A 22,401-nucleotide genomic window follows, 5' to 3' on the forward strand; every position below is an offset into this window, starting at 1 on the left:
TAGTTGTAAATATCTCAGTCTACATAAAATAGCTGTTGGTTAACGTTGTTTATATAAAACTATGGTTGTACTCCACAAAAGATAAACAGAGCTAAAACAAATCATCTATAGACACCTGGTCAGTTAGAGAAATTGCTGTCACAGCTCAACCAAGTAAAACAGAGCTACAAGCAGGTCAGGAAGAGTTCAGAGCACGCAAACCCAGGAAGCCCAAGGCCTTTGAGATTCAGTAAAAAACTTGTAGCCTGTTGCTGAAAATGGCAAGTCTGAGGCTGTCAGCCAGATACTGATTGAAGAGGGACTGGATCTTGAGAGCCTGTGGAGGGGTGGAGCACAACTGGGGAGCAAGAGATCCCCAAAGCAGGTGTCTTGGCTGGATTGTCAGGACAGATAGTTGTTCTTTTCTTCTTGTTGATGTGCCTGGGAGAGCTGTAACTTTGGGAGATCTCAACATATGGAAACAGGTCCTTTCCCAAGAATTAACACAGTATGCTGTGATTCTGTGGTGTTCATCCTAGAAGAAGTTGCATTCTTTGTCTTGCATGCAAAGCTCTTCAGGTTTTGAGCCATGTTCTGGCTGTTTGTTTCATCTCTCTTGGCCACACCTGGAACCAGCCAGATGCTGCTCAAGGCTCCATTTCCTAGTGGTTCTCAGTCTTTCTTGTCTCTCTGATCAGCACGTTTTCTGGTCATTAACTAGCTCAGTGATCCTTTTGTTCCTCCACTCTACCTATCACCAGTTGCCCATTGCTCTAACCCCTGGGGCTGCTGCTCATCTGCACTATTCTGTGGGTGTTTGGCAAGACTGCTGAAATAAAATGCAGCTCTGCAACTCCTAGCCCAGTTGATTTGATACTTCATGTAGGTGTATTGCTGGCATTGCTTCCCTGCCCTTAGGGAAGTGAGTGGTTTTGGAGAGAGGGAGAGAGAAATGTTCACTGTCTATGTGTAAATGTTACAGTCAGCTGTGAGCCATATGTATGCATGTGTCTGTGTATATAGCTACATATATGTGTGTGTCTGTACAGGCATTTGTCATTAGTGCCCTGTCTCATTTGAAGCTTGTCAGATGTGCAGACTGACAGACATTTCAGTCTCTCTAAGTACAGCTGCTTCTTTGCGTGGCTTCATTTTTCTCCCTACCTTTGCTGCAGGCTGGAGGACAGGTGGAGTATTCTGCAATGCAGCAGAGATGGTTTGTCCCTGGTTCTGCAAGACAGGGTCTTATTCCTGGTCTCTCATTCATGATGGTTTTTTTGCCCTTCTCCTGGCTTTGATTGTTGAAAGGAATGGGGTTGTTTTGAAGGTGAAGTTCCTGCTGAATCACTGGTGACTAGGTAGCTGTGAGCCATAACAATTAACTGGAAACATTTTCATCTTCCTTGCAACTGTAATGATTCCCAGTTAGTAAGCTGGTTTAAATTTCATCATTTTCCTCTGAGGCCTTTTTTCCCCCCTCTGCTTTCCCTACATGCACTTCTTGTCCAAGTCTTTCACAATCTATGTCTGGCTTAGCTCTTTGCCTCCCAGAAAAGGTGGCTCCTTATTGTGCAGCTCTGTAAAAAGCCATCACTCTCCTGAGGGCACTACTGCCATGTCTCTGGCTCCAGTGTGGCTCCACTGGAGTTGTGTACAGCTTATCCAGTGGGAGACGGGATCCAGGCTGTCTTTCCTCTCTGCATCCATTTCGTGTGTTTTCCTGAATCATCACCCTGCCTTATATTTACCCAGTGTCAGAAGGGTTGCCAATTAAAAAAATCCTCCTCCTCTTCTTCTGCTCTGCCTCCTTAAAAATAGACCTTGAAATAGCATGAAAACCTTCCATGGTAGGTTAGGAAGGAGATAGTAGTTGCAGGGGGATGAGAATATGTTGCAGTGAGATCAGCTGGACCTGCTAGAAATCACTGTTGGCAGCCCATGTGGACAGGCAGCACCTCCACTCTAGGAGGAAGGAAAACTTCTGCAGTTTCTCATCTGAGGTAAAACTGAAACTTCAGTGGTGCCTTATGTGGAAGAAAAGAGGCCTGGGTTGGTCGATGTTACAGTCACAATCTCTGCTCGTTGTTGGATCTTTTTATCTGTTCATGTGTTGAGTTTTTTTAAAGTATTTTTAAAGCGTTTTGGATGCTGCTTCAGATCTGTGCATCTGTTCCCTGCCATCTGTAGCTTGAGGTTAGAGACACAGCTGGTTGTTTTAAAGATATAGCCTGGCAGGTGGAAATGGGCTACTGAGAGCAGCCAGTGGAAACTGTTGGCAGTGCATGGCAGGAGTTTATGTTGGCCCTCCATGGGCAGGAGTTGAGGAAAAGCTTCCTGGGCTTTTCTTCTTTACCAAAAATTAATTATTGCAAACCCAGCATATTGGCACTTAGCCCTGTCCCCTCATCTGCAGCAGGGCCTATTCAGGTAGATAGGCACAAACCACATTGGCAGCAGAAGATCATGAGGATGGTAGCATCCTTGCCAGGTGACAGGGAGAGAAAGTTGCCTGTTTTTCTGGATGTCATAGATCACATAGGTTTTGGTGGGGATTTTTCAGGGCCCTCTGCTTTGAGGCTCAGTTAGTGTAATGGACAAGGTGAATTCAGTAGGCTGAAATGGTGGTAAGAACAGAGGCTGCCCTTGTCTGTTGGGGGATTATCCTTATAAAGTCAGTTCAGCTCTGCTGCTCTCTCTCCTCTAGGTGTGGGTGTACACTGTTGTAAGAGATCTCTGAAAGTCAAATTTTTGGAGGCTGAGCAAAGAGTCTGGAAAAGTATCTTAAAATATGCACTGTTCTTCATTAGGACTGGGCTATTGGAGGCAAGAAATTGGACTTTAGTTTGTCACAGTTCTTCCTGTGATTTTTGGAGCAGACCCTATTGTATGATGTGCTTGAGCTCCCGTTCCTGCAGATTTGGGGTGCTATGCAGCCTTTTAAATAGACCAAGTGTATCCTTGCTTAGCAAGCAGAAATTTCTACACTATTGGTTTAGTGACACAAAATATATCACTGACTTTCTTTTTCACAGTGGGTTTCTTGTTCAGTATTCGTGGCTTTTCATTAGCCTGCTCTGGTTTCTAAAGCATGAATTTAGCTGCACCTTCAGGTTCCCACCTTTTTAGTTCTCTCTATCATAGATTGGTACAGGGAGCTCTGGAGGCTTTTGTGTTCAGGCAGTGACACCCAGCTCTTAACCTCTCAACAGATAGATCTTTCTTCTCAGCATGCATGTAATTAATACAGTTTGCATGAAAATACCTATTCAGTTACATAGTCAATGTGCACATCCTCTCATCACTGTTAACCCACTCCCAGTACTGGCTATGAATTAAAGAAGCTTTTTGGCAGGAAGAAGTGCCACATAGAAAATGAACACCAGCTTCTGTAGACACTGCTTTGCTCTGATCAAGCTTCCCATGGCAACCAATGCAGTGTAAAAAAGATTTTGTTCTTATCAAAGTCTTTTTTTCCCCCATGCATTTAGTGCATAGGAAGCTATTACACTCTCATTTGAATAGCTTCGGGTGGGGGGAAGAGAGCAAAGTATGAGCCAGAAATTGAGAAATGGACCAATTTTGAAGGGATGGGATTGTGTGCTCTTTTAATTTATTCTTGCAGTGGCATGAAAGGAGTATATTGTGGTGGGAAAAAAGAAAACTAATGTTTGTTTTGATGTCTTAATGGAGTTATCTTTCGCCTGTACAGCATCCCCTTTATAGCATAGGCTCCATGCATTTGGGAGAGGAGGACTTGACACATGAACTTTGCCTACAGTCATGTGTTCCATGAGATAGGGAAACGCTGAGTTGGTTGGTAGCTTGGAAAGGAATGCTACTGCAGCCTTTTCATTTTCCCCAAACCTCATGTAAGGGGAACCTATAGAGGAAGGAAAAGGGAAAACAGACTTCTGCAGAAATTTGTTTTCTGTCAGTTTGCTGAGGAAGGAGATGGCTGGGGTAAGGCAGCTGATAATAGAGGGATGTTCTGGGGAACAGGAGGACAATAAGAAGAATAACATGCCCAGAAACTATGGTTTGGTAAGTGCAGAAGTGAAGCCAGTAGGAGAGAAGTCAGAAGTAAAGGTGGGGGGAGCTGCATGGAATGACCCACTGCCACTGACTTAGTGAGTCAGATAAATGTGTAAATGTGTGTAAATTTGTGTAAATGTGATACTTAAGTCTGATTCTTCTCCACTCCTTATAGGATATTTAGCCTAGGAAAACTGCTTGCTTTTTATATTTTGTGGATCTTTTTGCTTTTGATGGAGCTAATGGAAACTACTGTGACATTCTGTGCCTATCTCCTCCTTTCCTCTCCCTCTCCCCCCTCCCTCCCTGTTTTTCATCTGCATATATGATGCACAGTTGTGACCATAAAAGAGAGTGCCTTCATGGAGGTTTGGAAAGCTCTGCAAGGAACCTTTCTTGTTGGCTGATACAAATGGGCTCCCTGATGGACAGTGCTCATGTTGGTAAAAACCTTTGACACTGCTGTGAGAGCTAATTCTGTCCTGCCCTTGTATTACCTGGATGTCTCACAAGAAAGAGGCATACTGGGAGAGATTGCCCAGCCAAGCTGTTTATAAAAGCTGCTTGCATCAGGAAGGTGTGCTTAATGGTTGTGAGATGGCACCACAGACCTAGAAATAATAACTTTCAATATGTGTGCCAGTGCCAACAGCCTCTGCAGGAACCAGCATGCAAATGAACAGGACACTTGATCTCAACTGGCTGATACATGGTTTGTACAGCAGTAATGAATAGTTTCTATAAATGTCTTGGAAATCAGAATATACTTTTGGATTAAAAAGGTGCTGTGATCATCAAGCCTGGTCTGCAGCTGCAGAGGAGGTAGGGTTTGTGCTGAAACAAGAGTGCCAACAGTGATGTTCCCAACAGCTAATGTGTGCCAGGCTCTGTAGGCCTCATGTGAGCTGTTTCTGGAGCTAGCCTTAATTTACATGTTGGCACTAGCATTCAGAAATATCTCTTCAGACAAAGGTGTCTTGAACACTTGAATTTGTCATGAAAGCTTCAGTTTGGGAAAGGGGTGGAGTGTGTGGAACAGGTGATGTGACCACTGTGGAACTTTGGGTTTGAAACACTTTGCTTTGTCTACGTGCACAGTTGGAAGATGTGAATAAAAAAACTCAATGCTTTCTTACCATACATCCTTTCCTATCCCTCTGGCTGTAAAATACTGAATGTAGCCTTATAAAGAAGCAGACAAAGGTGGAGGATTGTCAGATGGGTGTATGCTCTTTGATGCAACTAATTTTCCATGGTAGTTATTTTTATTCTTTTAACCACTGTAAGATTAAAGCAAACAGAAGTGGGAAGGAGTAGATGCTTTGACTCTCTCAAAGGTTTGATAGCCTTACTGGACTAGGAGGCAGTGTGGTTTGTTGATTTGCCTTGGTGTGTGAGCTGGATGGTGACTCTTACCTGCCTGTAGACTCTGAATTTCGGAGAGGGAGGAGGAAGCCTGCTGACACACAGTGCTCTGGGATGCCATTGAGCTAAAATTCCTGATTGTAAGTGGCCAAAAGTTCTGTCCTGTAAGTTAATAATTGCAAAGCCCTGGACCTTTGTGGCTCACTACACTATTGTAGGAAGTGGTTTGTTTGCTTGCCTGGTTTGAAGAGTGTGGTTTATATTTTGTATCTTTCCTCTGTTTTTTAAACTGTGTTCACTTCTCTGAAGTCCTGTTTCTCTGCTGAGTTCCTTACAATAAAACAGAAACTTAAATTTAAGAGCTGCAGGAAAGTATTTGCCAAGATTTCATGTCTTCCTTTTATTCTTTCTGGTTTCTTGAATTTTTTTATGCACAATTCATCCTTGTTTTAACTCTGTGGAATTTTGGTCCATTAACCCTATCCAACTCCACATAATGGGGTTTTGCTTTGCTTTTCTGATTAGCTGGAGGCTCAGGATTAGATAGATTTTCACATCTGCTGACTTCCTATTTCATATCTTGTGATTTGCAGGGCTTAACCTTCCCTGACTTGTTAATGGATCACAAACCACCTGCTTCTTTGCACTAATCCCTCAGAAATATGTAGCATAGCTTTGACTTGAAACTCTCCAGGGCAAAAAGTGCAAAAGGATCAATCCTGGTCTGAACAAACTGCTTATCTATACTTTCTTTGCTCTTCCACAAGGTTACATCTCCAACCATGGCTATCTGCCTTTTAACTGTCAAGGAAGTTTGGTGCCTTTATTACTTTGGCCTTCAGGGTGTAAGGCATGAGTGGATAGGGGTGTGTGAAATGGTATGGCTGGAGAGTAGAGCAGTCTAGATGAGGGGAGGGCATATCCTGTGCATCCTTGGTGCTTTGGATGCTGGCTTTGAGCTAGCAATGTTAATGGAGTGTGGCAGGCTCAGCCAAGGACTCTCAGCTCAGGGTATTGGTGTGTCACTCCTCTTTTCTGTCCTCTTTTCCATTTCAAAATTGACACTTCTTCTGGCAGTGTAGCCTGGTCACACCAAGGGAAAGGTCAGCTGCCAGGGCTAGGTGAGGAGATGCCAGAGACATTGCAGGGCCCTGTCAACACTGAGCTATGCTGTAGCACTCCCAGCCCTGCCTGCTGCTGGGGATGTGGCTCTTGTTGTAGGCAGTGTGGTGCCAGGCTGTGCTTTGTCCTGTGCATGAGTGCACGCCGCCTGTCTGGAAATGTTGCTGAGGTCTGTAGGTGAGGTACTGCAGTGGATTTCTGTGATGCCTCAGCTTCTTGCCTTTCTGCTTGGCTATTTCAGGCCAGATGTCTGTAGCCTGGCATGTGTTGCAAGCAAGCCCCACGATGGTGATGTGATTGAAATCCTCAGTGCTGCAAAGGCTGCTGGCAGCGGAGCAGGGACAACCTGTACTGCACCCCCAACACTGCAGCAAAGGAAGAGCTGGGACTCTCCAAACTCCAGCAGTGGATTCTTGTAGAGGGAAAGGCAAAACTCACAGTTTCTAGTTTAGAGGTGAAGTGAGAAATAGGGCACAAGGCCATCAGAGCAATTGTTACTCTGTCTTTTTATTCTGTAACAGCATATACTGTTACTGGTTGTTACTGTGCTCTGCTGCAAGACAAATGCTGTTAGGTGAAGATTTAAAAATGGTGTATAGGGGATTTGTGGGGAGCAGGGAAGGCTGCAGTACCTGTGACTCCTGTCAGTCTAGTTGTGGTGGACTGAAGCATGAAGGCAATATGCTGTGGGCAAGAGTAGTGGGAGATGGGGGTCTCTTCTCCTTCCTTACCCCCCCTAGTCAGCAATAGAGGTGTTTTGCTCCCAGTGGAGGTGATTATATTGCTTACCAGGAGCTTAGTGTTGCTTGCTTTAGCAGCTCATCTTGCTGAGAGATATCTGCAAGGCCCCTGAGCAAGTTGTTTATGTAGATAGACTTCTTAGGTCAATAGCTTTTTGGTGTTGTGTATCTTACTTCTCAACCAGCCAGTCACTTCTTGTGTTGTACTCAGTGGTTTCTGTCCTGTCTATTTTTAAGGTCATACCTTTAATTTCCCCTTCATCTCCCCTGAAATCTTTTCCAGAAGATCCCCTCTTTCCTTCTTCCCTACCTTCTTACTCTTAGACCAGACACTGCTGGTTTGGTGCCCAGTACACAGGGTCACTTTTATGGCAGGGGACATAATCCATTAGGGCTTTGCACAAGCTTTCATGGTCAACCTTTCTGTCCAGCTTGAACAATCAGACTCAGGGCTCCTGGAGGGTGGAAAGGTAATTATTTATCATACTAGCAAATGGTATTCCTCAACGTGGGAGAGACGTATGATTTCCCTCTGGACTGTTCTTTTGCTTTGTGTTTTCTAGTTAACCTCAGCTCAGTCTGAGATTAGGGGATAAACCAGCTTTTTGGGGCTACTTTTGCTGCCTTTTTTTTTTCTTTTCTGGCAAGGATAGCTCTTTGGTTATCTTTATGCATGTGGTGATGTAATCTCTGTTTTTCTGTTTCCTCCATCTAGGTGTGTTGTTGTGCTGTTCAACCCTAGAAAAAATAAGCAACACCATATTCTAAACAGCTCCAGGTGAGTAAAGCTTTAAGCTGGACCTGCTTTCTGTGAGGTGAATTCAAGACTTTTATGGCTTGACTGAAGTGCAGGAGCTGCTGTTGCTCTGGGCTAAATCCCCTCAGTTAGAGTTGCCTTGGGGACAGGCTGCCTGCTGCTTTGACTCCAGCTTCTTCTCACATGAGGTGCTATTGCTGACAAAGTACAACCTCATAAACATTGTGATCCCAAGAGGAATTGCTAGTGGTCATGCCATGGAGGAGATCTTACTGCAGCTGCATGGTATCTGACTTTTTTCTCCACCTAAAATGCTGACCTCATTATTGAAGCCAGCAGTGTGACATGGACCTGCACCTGGAATAAAGGTGCAATGATGAGCCTCGACTTTTGGAGCTTTTCTGCTTCTGTAGGCTGCTGTATGAGACTTGGGCAGCAAGGAATCCCCATGGCAAAGCAAAACTATTATGTCAGGCTATTATGCGTGACTTTAGCATTTTTTCAGTTTGTCCCAACCTATTCCCCAGTCATGATGTATTGAAATGAAGTCACACGTTAGAAATGTTTCTCAGTGTTATTTTCTCTGTTTTAGGAAAACAATTACAGCACTTGCTTTCTCTCCAGATGGAAAATATTTGGTTACAGGAGAGGTAAGTGTGAGAGGAGAGAGTGCACCTTATCCATTGCATTTTTGAAGCAGGGCAGAGAGGCTTGGAAGAAACAGGCTGTTTTCACACAGAGAAGTGAGTTTCAATGTTGCCTCACTGTTCAGTGGACCTGCTGGATTATGGGTGGCACTGGGTGCTCCTGCTGGGAGTTTTTCAACACATCAGCTTAGGGGATAGGACTTCTGGAGTGGCATCTGTGGGCTTGAAGGTAGAGTGAAAATAAGCAAAAGGACACACAGCATCATTCTACTCCAGCATCAATGAAGAGTACTTGGATGGTCCTGAATCCTGGCCTGAGTTTAGCATTGTCCCTTGAGGATTTCAGGAAATAACTGAAGCATCGTTGCAGGAAAAATGAAAAGGAATAGTCACAGAAGATGCTGGTGCCTGTGGTTTGGCATTGTTCGTTTGGCAGGGGGCAACAATTGCTTCCTCTTTCCCAATATGACCAAAGGGGAGAGTTAGGATGAGTACACTGTGTGTCTGTTCTGCATCAGAAGTTCAAGACATGGGCTGTGTCATGAGACTGGAATTGCTGGATGTTAAAAATCCACAGAAATGCTGATCTCTGTATGGTTGGGCTCAGTTTGCTCTTGTGTGTGATTAATGGCAGTTTACCACTAGTCAATGTGCCCGTGTAAGAGATGGAGCATGTGTGAGACAGGTCTGCTCCTGAACCTCAGCCACAGGGAGGAGAAGTGTGTCACTGTCCTGTGTTGGAACTGTCAAGGTGGAGACTCTTCACTCCAGAAGTCACTAGTGTGGTCACTGTGATGGCAGCTGTCGTGTCACCAGGTGGCTTCAAAGCTGGGCCTGAATCCTGTATGGATCAGAAAAAGGATAGAGACAAGAGTGGGGTTTTTTGGATGGAGTCTACCACAACACAGAGAAAGTTAGCATAAATTTTCCATCATTAGATGTTGTCATTAGTTGTTTAGTGGAAACGTGAGGTTTTATGTAATATGTATTAATGCCGCCCTACCCTCTAGAAATCTTAATTTAATAAAAACTCCTTTATATTATAATTCTAATATATGTAACATATATTTCTCCCTAGTGTTCAGTTCTGATGATTCTGGTGCCTTCATTTATTTTCTTTTTTTTTAAATTTCTGATGGTTGGTTCTTTTCATGTGGGGAATGAAAAATAGTGAAAAATGAAGTGGGTACTTTTCTTACTAACAAACTTTTCTGTTTGAAAATTAATTGGGGTAAATGGCAAATTAAAAAAAACCAACAAAACAGCTGTTCCAGTTGAACTTTGTAGGGGCTTTGTTATTCTTCTTGTGGGGTATTTTGGGGGGGGTTGTGTTGGCTTTTTTGTTGTTTTTTCCCTCCCCTTGTTGCAAAACAGTCTCCTCTTGCCCTGTTGTAAACCCATTTCTTTTTTTCAGTATCATCCCACGTGTGTGACATTTGAATTATTGCTTAGTGTTGCAGTGTCCCCTGCTGGTGTCAGCAGTGGTGTCTTAGTTCAACCCCTGTCCCACAGGGAAATGCTTTCTGAGTTCACTTTGTCAAGCTCCCTTGTAGCTGCATTATGCTAATTCTGCCTAATAACACCTTAGTTTTCTGCATGGCTGGCTTTTCAGGGAGGAGTGCATGGAGGTTAGTCCTTGGCTGCTGTACATATTAAATATCTTTTACATATTTCAAATTCATAAGAAAACTAAATTTTTTCTCTTTTTAATTATTATTATTTTTCCCCATGGAGGTTTTAGAATTCTTGTCTATGGGGGTCACACAGAGCTGCCTTTTGGCAAGCATTTCTTAAAAGATGAAATACAAATTCAGTTTAAGGTCCTGGGGTGTATGCTAAGTTACTGGGAAATATTTAGATGTATGTATGTGTTTAAGTATAGCAGTTGTTTTGAAGAGCAGCTGATTCAGCTCATTGTACCATCTTTCCAGCCACCTTGGGACCTGAGCTCTGTGTTGCAGAAGGGAGAACTGTACCAACTGCACTTAAATCCGACCATGGCATTTTTCCAGGCCACAAACAGTTGCTTAACAGAGCTTTTGAACAAAACAATTAAACCATGCACAGTTTTAAGCTTTGACTTTTACTTGTGATGAGACTTGCCTCTCCCACGCAATCAAATGACTAACTTCAAACCAATCAAAAGGGTCCCATTCTGCCATGTTGCCATGGATATGTTAACATACAAGCTACTGTTTTGACAGACTTCAATGTGAAATCATGAGCAGTTACTTGAGTGAGATTTGCCCATCAAGCACATTTTTTGGCCAGTGTTTCAGCTCATCTTGTGCGCCTTGTTTGAATTTGGCTTAATAACAAACGATTAAACAAAAGAATAGATTTGTCTGGCAGAAAGTGCTGAATTGGCATTTCTGTTTCTCTGGAGAGCAAACATTAAACCAGAGGCTCTGTTCCCACCGTGTCTTTTACTTTGACATTACCCTGCCTGCACTCTTTTGGGCAGAATGCATCCGTGTGTTACCTTGTGACAGAAATGATGCTCCTAGTCCCTCAGAGGCTTCCCTCAGATGGTGTGTGAGAGGTGCCAGCACAGCCATGTCAGGTTTTTGTATGGCATGACCTTGGTATCTCAGATGTCCATGTTGTGGTAGGAGCATGTGAGGGCTTTTCATTCACTGAGTTCAAGGACAGCAACCTATTATAATCCTTTTCACAAGCAGGCTGTAAGTTCCTGTTATAAAGACCAGGGATGTGCATCAAAAGTATTGTTCTAGTCCCTGGCTAGAACAAGGACTAGCATTTTGTGAGTAGCATAAGAAGAGGTTTAAAGCAGAGGAGGTGGTATTAATTTGCATAGCTGTTGAAATGCATGTACTCCTTAGGTTGTTGGTCTCAACTTTAAAGAATCAAAGGAACCACTAAACCTACTGTGAGTGCACCATCTAGACATCTTTTTCCAAGCTCCTGCACATGCTTGAGTCTGTCAGAAGTGATTTTGGGGTAACACCTCCTGTTCTGTGTCTGCTCTTGTCCCTTGCAGAGCGGGCACATGCCAGCAGTTCGGGTATGGGACGTGGCTGAGCGAAGCCAGGTGGCAGAGCTCCAGGAGCACAAGTACGGTGTGGCCTGTGTGGCCTTCTCCCCCAGCTCCAAGTACATTGTGTCAGTGGGGTACCAGCATGACATGATTGTCAACGTGTGGTCATGGAAGGTATGTTTTTGAGGAGGTTGGGTGAACCACATGGTGTTGCTAAATCAAAAAGAGCTTCCAGTCTGACTGTAAACTATTTCAGTTTCATCTTGCTTTCTGTTTTTTTTTTTTTAAATTCTGTAGTTATTGTTTGGTTTTTGACATTCATAGAACACAGACAAATTTGGACAAGAGAGCAACTGTGGTCCCTTAGGGAAGGTCTAAGCCATTTCCATGAAGGGATATTATTTATGCTTGGAAATGTGTTACATTTTGCTGTCCAGCCAGAAAAGCCTGGACTTTGAAACCTTGCCAAACCATTGTGATTTTTTTAGACGCTTATTAAAAACTAATTTATGAGGTTAAGGAAGGAAACTCTCATCAACAGAGATTTCTTTTGTAGTGTGGTGGATGCTCTTGGCTTGTTTTGATTTTTTTCTGTCAGAGTTTGTGATACTCTGATCCCATCCTTGATGGGTGAGGAGGGGAACATAAGGAATTCATAATGGGGGAAAGCTGATGCAAGTCACTCTGCCTGTCACTGTATTGAGGCAACACTTGGTAGAAACAAAGCTTGTGTCTTATCCTCTAGTAAACATTTAAACATCTGTTTTTTGTCGATAAGAAAATAAACATAAAATAAACTTATCGCGGTTTTTCTATTCACTGTGTAATTGTGGACATGAGAACTTCTGAGGTAAGGTAAGGTAAGGACTGTCTGACTCTTCTGTGCTGAAGAACACACACTTTAGACTTATGCTCCAGACTGTGATGGGAGGTCTAACTGGCCTTTATTTTGCAGGCTGGACACCAAAACTAGATACTTTACCTGACCAAAGTCTCCTGAAGCGTTTTCCTGCACTATTAACCACAACCCTTCTGTCCTCTGTGCTGCTGCTTTGATTCCCCCATTTTGCCTGACTGGTAGACCTAGTCATTTGACTGTGATAGAAAAGAAAATCCATGTTGTCTGTAGGATTCCCTTGCTTCCCTATATAAAGACCACAGCAATGATCCAGATGTTGAGGTCTGCAAGGGTCCTAAGCTTTCCTCTGTGACTGTCTTTAAAGAAATTATGATAATTGCTGTCCCACTTGCCTTTCCTTCATTCTGGGTTAGGGGATCCTCCATGATGATGGTGCAGCAGGCTAGACTCCCCTTGTGCTGGTTTCTTCAGTTCTGCCAGCACACGGTCCAGTGGAGCCCTCGGAGTGATGTGGTTTGTGTGCTGAGGGCATTGTCTGGAAGACTGGGAGCAGCTGAATCCCTGAAAGGAAGGGTAAAGGAAACACAGCAAGAATGACAAGGGGTTCGCTGTTGTCAGCCATGTGCTGCATGCTTGCAAACCCACAACAGACAAAGCAGAAAACTTTTTTATCTCACTTCTAACTGGAGAAAGTCAGGGAGATGAAAACTGAGCAATGACACTGTGAACAGGGACCTCCTCCTGCTCTCTGACCATTCTGCTTGAGCAGTGTCCATCCTGTTTTCTGTCTCTACCTCTTCTTCCCCCTTTCCTAAACTTTGACACTTTAAGGTGCACATTTGAGGTGTAACAGATTTTGCTTTTTCTCTTCCAGTACAGGGATAGTCTTTGTGTATTTTGAATCTTTTGAAAAAGTATAATGTGTTTAAAGAGAAAAATGAATTTATGGAAGAACCAGTACAACTTTCTCCATGAAAAATACCTGTTCCCGATCTGGAATGCAATGCCCTCATTGCTGCCTGAGGGCTGGGAGACTTATTCCTTGTGCTGGCCTACATCTGTATTTGCTGTTTATGAAGGGAAATGGGTTTGCTCTGAGTTCCTGGTGATTGTGAAACCAACATGTTTGTCATGGCTCAGACATCAAGTTCCTGCAGCCACTAGTGCCTGCTGATTTGTTCTTGATCATAGTTAATGGGGAAGAGGAATTGAATATAAATGTGAATTATACTGTCTACCAAATCAATGTTCCCAGATAATGCTGGGGAGGTTGTATACAGAGGTGAATGGATAATAGTTTGGGCCTCATCTTTTCCCTGATGAACTGCTTGTACTGGATATGTGCCTGTAATTGAAATTAGTTTCCTTTGCTTCTGAGCAAAGAAATTAAGCAATCTAAACAATTATGTTTCCAGAAAAACATCGTAGTGGCAGCCAACAAAGTCTCAAGTAAAGTGACAGCAGTGTCGTTCTCGGAGGACTGCAGTTACTTTGTCACTGCTGGAAATCGACATATCAAGTTCTGGTATCTGGATGACAGCAAAACCTCCAAGGTGAGAGAAAGTGCATCAAGGCCAACCTGTAAACAAGCATTTCTATCTTAGAGCAGGGTAGATTTTTGCCCCAGTGAGCTGTGGGAAGTGGGAACTTTTTTATTTTTCTGGGCTGCAAGCATAGCCTTCCAGCCCTGGCTCTCAAGTCTCATGGGCTGATAGCACCGAAAGCTTGTCTTATCTTGCTCTGAGGTTGGGGTGTCGCTCCTGGAGTTGCATAGCAGCATGCTTGTTCTTTAATAGTCACATATACTGAAGGACAAATAAACTAGAAAAGAGCTGCAGTCATTTAACTCCTGGGAGCACAGAGGTGAGAAGAGCTATTTGACATTGGTATGAGCATCTCGAAAGGTTGTGAGTGTAATTTTGAAGCATCAACAAAAGTGTTTAAACTTTTAGCTGTTGTGTTATTCTTTGAGAGGTAGAATCGACCTATGGTGATTTTTCTATGTGCTCATGAACAGTTGTAAACATGAACAGCAAGTAAAACCTCTCTTTATATGCTGTTGACAGTTCTTTCTTTGAATCACTTTAGTACTCAGGGGTTGATGTTCTAAAAAGTCAGTCTGCCTGAAGTGCCTTTCTGTATTTGCAGCAAACTGTTTTCTGTTCTTAGGTCAATGCCACAGTCCCCTTGCTGGGTCGCTCAGGACTGCTTGGAGAACTGAGGAACAACTTCTTTGCAGATGTGGCTTGTGGAAGGGGCAAAAAAGCTGACAGCACTTTCTGTATCACATCCTCAGGCCTGCTCTGTGAATTCAATGAAAAAAGGCTGCTAGACAAGTGGGTGGAGCTGAGGGTGAGTTTACATCCTCCTATTCTGCTCAAGCAGAGCAGGAACAACAAATAATAAGGGCACTCAGAGGTACAAGCTGACCACCAGCAGTGAATATAATTGTGCCTCTGCAACCCTGTGATTTACTCTGGAAAGCTGGGCAAAAATAGTGTTGTTTCTTGGCAAAGGGATTTTATTGATCTTTGAGACTCTCATTCTCATACCTCAGCATTACAGTGACTGCTCTACTGGCAAAGCAATGTCCTTATGGCAGCTCCTGTATGGTCCCTCCTGGCTTGACCAGGGCAAGTAGGAGTTTTAGAAGGATTCTGGTTTCTATCCACTCTGCAGCATTTTACTTGGCTTGGGCATCTCAAATGCAGGTTCCCAAAGTGCTAGTTGATTTGGCTATTCTCAACCACAGGCTGGCCCATAGTTAAGAATTTGACCACATTTGTTTTCCTTTCAATTGAATGTAACACGCCCACATGCTAGGATCCAGTGTATTAAAATCAAGGGAAAAAGTCTGTCCACGCTTTCACTCAAGTGAAATGCCTCTTCTTTCTTTTCTTTCCTTTCCTCTCTAAAATCTGCCTTTCACTCTTGCTCAGAATACAGACAGCTTCACAGTAAGTTGAAAAAACTTTTTGCATTGAACTCATCCCCTTTTCACCACACTTCATTTTGTACCATTTTCTGCCATTTGGACAAATCCCAAAGGGAGGGGAAGAAAATCCATTTTGTTTTGTTTCTTATCCCCTCCTGACAGGTAATGTTTTGGTGTGCTAGTACAGGGTAAGGTGCTGCTTGCCTGCCGGTGTTTTTCAATGTCACAAAAATGAAAGCAGTGTTCAGAGTAGTGCTCAGCTGGAGCAAATGTGTAGCTCTGCTGGCCTCCCATCATAGTGGGTGGCAGAGAAGCTGAGCTTTTTTCTAACTGCTTGGGATCTGCAGTGGACCTTGGCTGGAAAGTTCTTCAGAAATGAAAAATGGATTTTTAGGCTTTTCCTTACTCCCAGGGCTCGACTTCATTATAGCTCTTCTGACCATGACTCCTTTGTCTGTCAATTCCCTGTTCTCCCTGTCATGTGTCTGGTGACTTTTGATGTGAGAGCACGTTTCTCATTTGCTGTGTCCTCCTCAGACCACCGTGGCAAACTGCATTTCTGTGAATCACGACTACATCTTCTGTGGCTGCGCTGACGGCACCGTGCGGATTTTTAACCCTCTGAACCTTCACTTTGTCACTACTCTGCCCAAGCCACACTTCCTGGGAACTGACATTGCAAGTGTGACTGAGGCCAGGTACTGTGGAGGGGGGCAAGGGAGGCTTATGGGGGTTAGAACTGTTCCCCAGACCTTTGCCATCTGGAGCATGCTCTTTTCATTGATTAAAATTGGCAGCCTGTTGCAGATCTCTCGTGTGTTGTATAACAGATTACAGTTGGATGGCAAGGAGAAAGTCCCACAGGAAAAGTCTTTCAGGCTTCTTCTGGGATTCTGGTTGTTCAAGAGATAGGTCTTTCTGGCCAACTCCTCTCTCTACCTATAAATGCCATGGTATATTGTTCATCTCAGCAGCACCCCGTGGAGAATCTGGGCTCTCCTGTTTGAGCATTGCCCCAGCTCCTAGAGAGCACAAGTTAACCAGGCTGTTCTCTCTTTTGCAGCCGTCTTTTCTCTGGTGTGGCTGATGCAAAGTATCCAGACACAATTGCCCTGACCTTTGACCCTACCAACCAGTGGCTTTCCTGTGTATACAATGATCACAGCCTGTATGTGTGGGATGTCAAAGATCCGAAGAAAGTGGGCAAGGTGTACTCTGCTTTGTATCACTCTTCCTGTGTATGGAACATTGAGGTATGTTATCTGCAGACACAGGTGGGTTGCAGCTGAGAAAGCCATCAGACAAGCTGCCAAATTTGAATGCAAACCTTTACTGTAGAGGGAAAGAATTGACTTAGATTTTCACCTGTGGTTAATGTGTTTGCTACTGGGCCTGGGAACACTTCTTTGACTGCACTGCAATGGCTGACCAAATGTGTGGTGCTACTGGGAAAAAAGTCTCACCCATAAAAGTTGAGAGGTGGGAGAAGGAGCAGAATTGAACAAAACTGAATACAGAGCATTTCTTGCTGGCCTCAAAAAAATTGTTTGAGATCTGTGGTGAGCAAGTGCTTCAAAGTCAAAAACATGAAACAAGCGATATAATCTGAACTCTGGTCCGTCTTAACATATTCACCTGAAATAGCCTCTCAAGTGTCTGTCATCTTGCAGTCTGTCTTGTTGGCTTTCCTTCAGAGGGACAGACAGAAGGAAAGGAAGTATAGGAAACAATGGGGTTGTTAATATGTTGAAAAATGTCTAACAGTGGTCAGGAGAGGGGAAAGTGTGAAGACGTTGAGAACTATTATTATTTATTAATTGCATCTCACCCTTTCCTTCTGAATTATAAACTGACAGTAGTAGATGAAAGTTGCAAACAACAGTGCAAGGTGGTTATTGCATGGTCATTGTGTGGGATTTGAGGTGCTCTCTTTGAACTATTAGAAACAAAGGATACCGGTTTGTTGTGTGCTTCTTAAGGAGGCGTTCTGTGATGAGGGAAGCTCAGTGAACATTTGTTTGAAGTCAGTATGAAGCTCTGGTCTGTAAATAGATTTTTGTCGTAACTGTCTGGCTTTCACCTTTAGAAAACAGAGAGGACACCCCTTTTGTCTCGTTTTGAAACTTGCTACCAGTGTCTAGGGTGCCAGATGCCAGGAAATATTATTAAGGGGTTCATTTTACTTGCCCTTAGATGTATCCAGAGGTGAAGGACAACAATCAGCCCTGCCTCCCTCCTGGTTCTTTCATCACCTGCTCCTCTGACAACACCATTCGTCTGTGGAACACTGAAAGCTCCAACATCCACGGCACAGCCCTGCACCGCAACATCCTCAGCAATGTAAGATCGTAGGTTTGGATCACCTCCTTGTCCTTGGGGGTTGCTCTTCTCCACTTGCAGATTCCCAAGTTAAGGCTCAAATTTCTTTGGATCTCCAAGTCAACACAGGTTTCTGTAAACTGAGCACAAACCTGGTTAAATGTATGAACCTGAAGAAACACAAAAGGAGTACTGTGTGGAAGGACAGGTTGTCTGAAATGGTCCTGGGGACTATTACTGTTTTCATAAACTACCCAAAGATTCATCAAGCTTAGTCTCTTCCATAAGGACCATATGTTTCAGGAGAGCTGGTTCTCTTTTTCTGCATCCCTGTGATATGTAACCACTTTTAAGATTTGTTTGGAAAAGGTGCATTAAATGAAGCAGAGGTTTGGGAAATTGAATGAAAAAATTTGCACTCACTTCATCTATATAAGAGGGAGGCTAATCATACAGAACAGTGATTACATATGGACATTTGCTTCTGTTCTCATCTAAGCTGGAAGATCTCTAGACATAGCAGCCCTGACCTCAGGAATTGGGTGGAAAAAAATTCTTGCTTTTTCTGTCAGTACTCAGAAGGTGGACTTAGATGATCCCTAGAAGTCTTTCATATTCCTGCTGTGCACCCTAATATGTTGTAATCACTAATCCCAGAGCTTGTCAGTAGTCCAGGAGATGCTGTTAGTTTCTAGCTTGACTCTTTTGAAAGGGGTGATTGTGAAACTTTCATCCTACAATCTGAAGGGGTTTAGTGCTTGCTCTTAACTAAGAGGTCCTACCAATTACAGCATTGTTGCCAATAAAATATTTATGTTGGCCAGGAGCTCAGTTTCTAAGGCAGATGCTTTGCTTTAATATTTTGTAACTAGTAAATATTTCTGGGTGTATTGTGTCCCCAGGATTTGATGAAAATCATCTATGTAGATGACAACACTCAGGTACTTCTGGACACTGATTACAACTCAGCAGGCAGTGCAGAGAAAGCTGATGCACCAGTGCTGGATACGAAGGTGGGGATACGCACTGTCTGTGTGAGTCCCAGTGGGGAGCACCTGGCCTCGGGGGACAGGATAGGCACTCTCAGGTAATCCCATAAAGCTTCTTATGCAGATTGCAGTCTGGTCAGGCATGAGAAAATAACCAGGTATTGCTAATTTTATTAAACATACTGAAATGAGCTATGTTATGTCCTAGAATATATGAGTTGCAGTCACTGAAGGAAATGCTGAAGGTGGACGCCCATGACTCTGAGATCCTGTGTCTGGAATACTCCAAACCTGACACAGGTACGTGCAATTGAGCTTCTTCTCCTTTGCCTGTGAATGTAATGTTGAGCAAGTCAGATTGTCCAACTATGGTATGTTAGAATTGTCATGCTGAACTACTCTTGGATTTCAGAGCAGGCTTCTAGTGTTGGGCCGGCAGAGCCAGGCTTGGAAAAAGTCTTCTTTGTCTTTTTATTGGAATATTGTATGTTGAGATTGAAACTTGTTCTGTTTATTATTATAATGCGAAATTCAAATATGTTACTTTGTGTCCATCTATGCAGTTAGCTACAGTATAATGTTTTATCCCTAAGAAGACTTGGGAAGTTGTTGTAAAAATTACTTTTTAAGTCATGATCTTGCAGTCTTTTTCACTTTCTGACAGGTTTAAAGCTCTTAGCCTCAGCCAGTCGGGATAGATTGATTCATGTGTTGGATGCTGGGAAGGACTATAGCCTGCAGCAAACCCTGGATGAACATTCTTCTTCCATCACTGCAGTGAAGTTTGCAGGTAGCACATCATGCCCTTCCTCCAAAGCTGGATTTGAGCACTGCATTTGTCCCCTTGTGGCTGTAATTTTATCTACTTAAATACTGGACTAGGTCAATTTGAAACTGCAGCTGGGTGTTTTTTGGTCATCTTTTTCAGTTGCAGGCTTAACAAAAGGTGATACTTGCCTTCTTTTCTGTTTTTCTTTTCATTTCCTCTCCTTCCTCCCTCTTAAGAAAACCTCTCCTGATTGAAGTCCTCAGCATTTCTTTGGAAAATTGTTTTCTGTAATGATTTATTCCCTCTAACTAATTTCAGAGAGAACTAATTTAGAACTCTGAGCAGTCATTGTCCAAAAAAATCCCAAAACACACAAGTTTTGGGTTAAGTAAATTTGTGATTTTAAACCGCTGTAAGGCTTTTTGCATTCCTGATAATGTTTTATCCCCAGTACACAGTTGCTACCCATGGTCAGACACTAGTCGGGAACAGCAAGAGCTGGCTGCTCTGTCAGGGAAAGCTGGTAGCCAGGACTGACAGGAAGGCAGGCAAAGGGAGTGGCCTTTTCCACTGGCCATGGGAAAGCACCACAAGGCATGAACAGGAGTGGATCAAGTCTAGATACAGCCAGTTGTCCAGGTCACCAGACAAATCCATAGTGATAAGACAATGGATTCAAGCAATTCAAGGTCTTGATCAGTCTGGAGCAGTCAGGGTCAGCTACAGTTCTGTGCCTGCCAGACAAGTCCATGCTAGCAAGGCAAGATGGAGTTCAGATCAGGAAGGTGAGTCCATGGGTTAGGTCAGGATTTGGATCAGTGAGGTGCATGTCCAGGCACAGGTGTGGCTGCAGTGCTGCTGCAGTGTAGCTCAGCTGGGGCTCAAGGATGAGAGCCTCAGCTTGAAAACTGCTCCTGAGGGAAGGGACTCACTGAAGCTTCATAGCAGGGGCTTCTCAAAACAACTGTGTGGCTTTTTCAAGTTTTTTTTTTTTTTCTGGAAGAGCTCCAAGGCTAGCAAAAGTTTCTCTGACAGATCTGTCTTATCGGTGAGCTGGCCTTGAATGCAGCCAGCTGCACTCCTGGGAGATGAGGGAAGGGGGCTCAAGGCCTGGCTGCTAAGGCCTTTGTGCTGGTCTATGTATGAGCCAAGTGCTGGCAATGCTCAAAGTGGGTGCAGTTCAAGGGCCCGTGTGATGTTGGATGCATTGTCATTGCTCAGAGTTTTATCAGGTGTTGGTTTGCTGAAGGAGTTGCTTGGTTACAGAAGAATCCTAAGGGAAGAAGGGAAGCCTGACCCTGCAGTAAGAAAGGGCAGCAAAAACATGTATCCAACTCTAAGCTCTGAAAAGTGCCTATTGCCTGTTTTCAGCTTCTGCTGAGTGTGCATGTGCCATGTTGTCACAGAGTGCTGTGGCACACAGAGATATGAGCATATTGGTGAGGGAGAAGACAGAACTACATCCTGATCTGCTCTGAAAAGCCTCTGTGTTAAGGCCTCATGCACTCTGAGCATGAAAGACAAATGCTGTCCCTGAGAAGGGGCTTCTGTTTTGCTGCTTGGGGAGGGGTCAGTCTTAACTAATCAGGGCTGGAATAAATGAGCAGTGGTATAATTTGCAACACTTCCTCTACCTTTTCTATGTGTTTATCTTTTGTCTCTTGCCTTTTCATTCCAGCCAACGATGGGAAAGTGCGAATGATAAGCTGTGGGGCAGACAAGAGCATCTATTTCCGCACTGCACAGAAGGTAACCTTATCACAGCTTTTTGTACACTGCTAATTTAGAATCTCTCCACAAAGGAATTACTTCAAAGAATGATATCAGAGTTTCTGTATGAGCTTGTTGCTATTTCAGCCTCTGTGCTTCCCACTGACTCGATAGAAGAGATTACATTCAGAGAACTAGTTCTGTGAAGCATGCAGCTACTCCCAGCCTGACCTCTCACAGCAAGATGTGAAATGGAGAACTGTTAGGATATCTGCTTTTCTTTCGCTGCCAGAGCTATTGTGGGGACTCATGAAAGAGTATGAGCTGGAGGGAAGAGCTCCTTGTGCTTCCAGTCCCATCTGCTCCCAGCAGCTCCCTGGGAAGGATTGTTTTGTGCTGGCTGTGTGAGAAGACTTGTCTGCATTTACTTGTTTTAATAATGGATTAACGACTCGATTTTAACACGATTTTTACCCATATATTTAGACAGGAGAAGGGGTCCAGTTTACCCGAACACATCACATTGTTAGGAAGACCACTCTTTATGACATGGATGTGGACCCCAGCTGGAAATATGCAGCTATTGGATGCCAGGATCGTAACATCAGGTTAGTTTCCTTCTCATCTTGAAAACAGTTTTGCAGTCATAAACAAGGCAGCCCCATCTTCATCATTATTCCTCTAAATGCTTTGATACAGTATTTTCAGACAAATCTGAAGCACTGTGAGGTTGAACTCTGTCTTTCCCCCCACTGATAAAAAGCTGTGAAAATGTGCAATTCCCATGGGACTCTTGGTTTCTGCAGAGCAAAGATTTTCTACTGCGGGAGCAAGTGTGCCTTCCTTGGCACATCATTGAACTGTGGGGCAAGAACTTGTGCAGTGTGGTAAATTTTGGTTTTGAAGGTACTTAGTGAGAAGCTGTGAGGTCCTGTGGAATACCTAGGACTGTGGGAACCTAAAACTGAACTAGATGTGGCTGTCATTGAACAAGTGGAATCCATTCTCTGCTCCCTTTTTATCCATTTCTATAATCTGTCTGCTTGAAAGCAAAGGAGTCTCTGTAGTTGCATGTCTTCTCCTGTTGTAGCTGTGTGAGTTGTTAAGTGTTTTGGACATAGCTAAGTATCACTACTGGTTGTAATTTGGTTTTGTATTCTAGCATAAATAGAATACCTTG

The 22,401-nt window shown here is 43.6% G+C and overlaps 1 protein-coding gene across 5 annotated transcripts in view; it reads left to right on the forward strand.

Moving 5' to 3' along the window:
* Window positions 1-22,401, forward strand: part of MAPKBP1 (mitogen-activated protein kinase binding protein 1) — a 98,706-nt gene that overhangs the window by 44,068 nt on the left and 32,237 nt on the right. For 4 of the 5 annotated variants that reach the window (XM_088166990.1, XM_088166992.1, XM_088166993.1 and 1 more), the window contains exons 4-17: window positions 7,954-8,016; window positions 8,588-8,645; window positions 11,644-11,814; window positions 13,915-14,052; window positions 14,669-14,851; window positions 15,439-15,456; window positions 15,972-16,132; window positions 16,498-16,687; window positions 17,628-17,774; window positions 18,656-18,840; window positions 18,951-19,042; window positions 19,407-19,532; window positions 21,190-21,260; window positions 21,708-21,829. In XM_088166990.1, coding sequence (XP_088023116.1) covers window positions 7,954-8,016; window positions 8,588-8,645; window positions 11,644-11,814; window positions 13,915-14,052; window positions 14,669-14,851; window positions 15,439-15,456; window positions 15,972-16,132; window positions 16,498-16,687; window positions 17,628-17,774; window positions 18,656-18,840; window positions 18,951-19,042; window positions 19,407-19,532; window positions 21,190-21,260; window positions 21,708-21,829 — 1,725 coding nt within the window. The remainder of the gene's footprint in view (window positions 1-7,953; window positions 8,017-8,587; window positions 8,646-11,643; window positions 11,815-13,914; window positions 14,053-14,668; window positions 14,852-15,438; window positions 15,457-15,971; window positions 16,133-16,497; window positions 16,688-17,627; window positions 17,775-18,655; window positions 18,841-18,950; window positions 19,043-19,406; window positions 19,533-21,189; window positions 21,261-21,707; window positions 21,830-22,401) is intronic. The other variant, XM_014869260.2, reaches the window with a different exon arrangement.

Source organism: Sturnus vulgaris, chromosome 6 (genome assembly GCF_052056855.1).
Source record: "Sturnus vulgaris isolate bStuVul1 chromosome 6, bStuVul1.hap1, whole genome shotgun sequence".
Lineage (NCBI taxonomy): Eukaryota > Metazoa > Chordata > Aves > Passeriformes > Sturnidae > Sturnus > Sturnus vulgaris.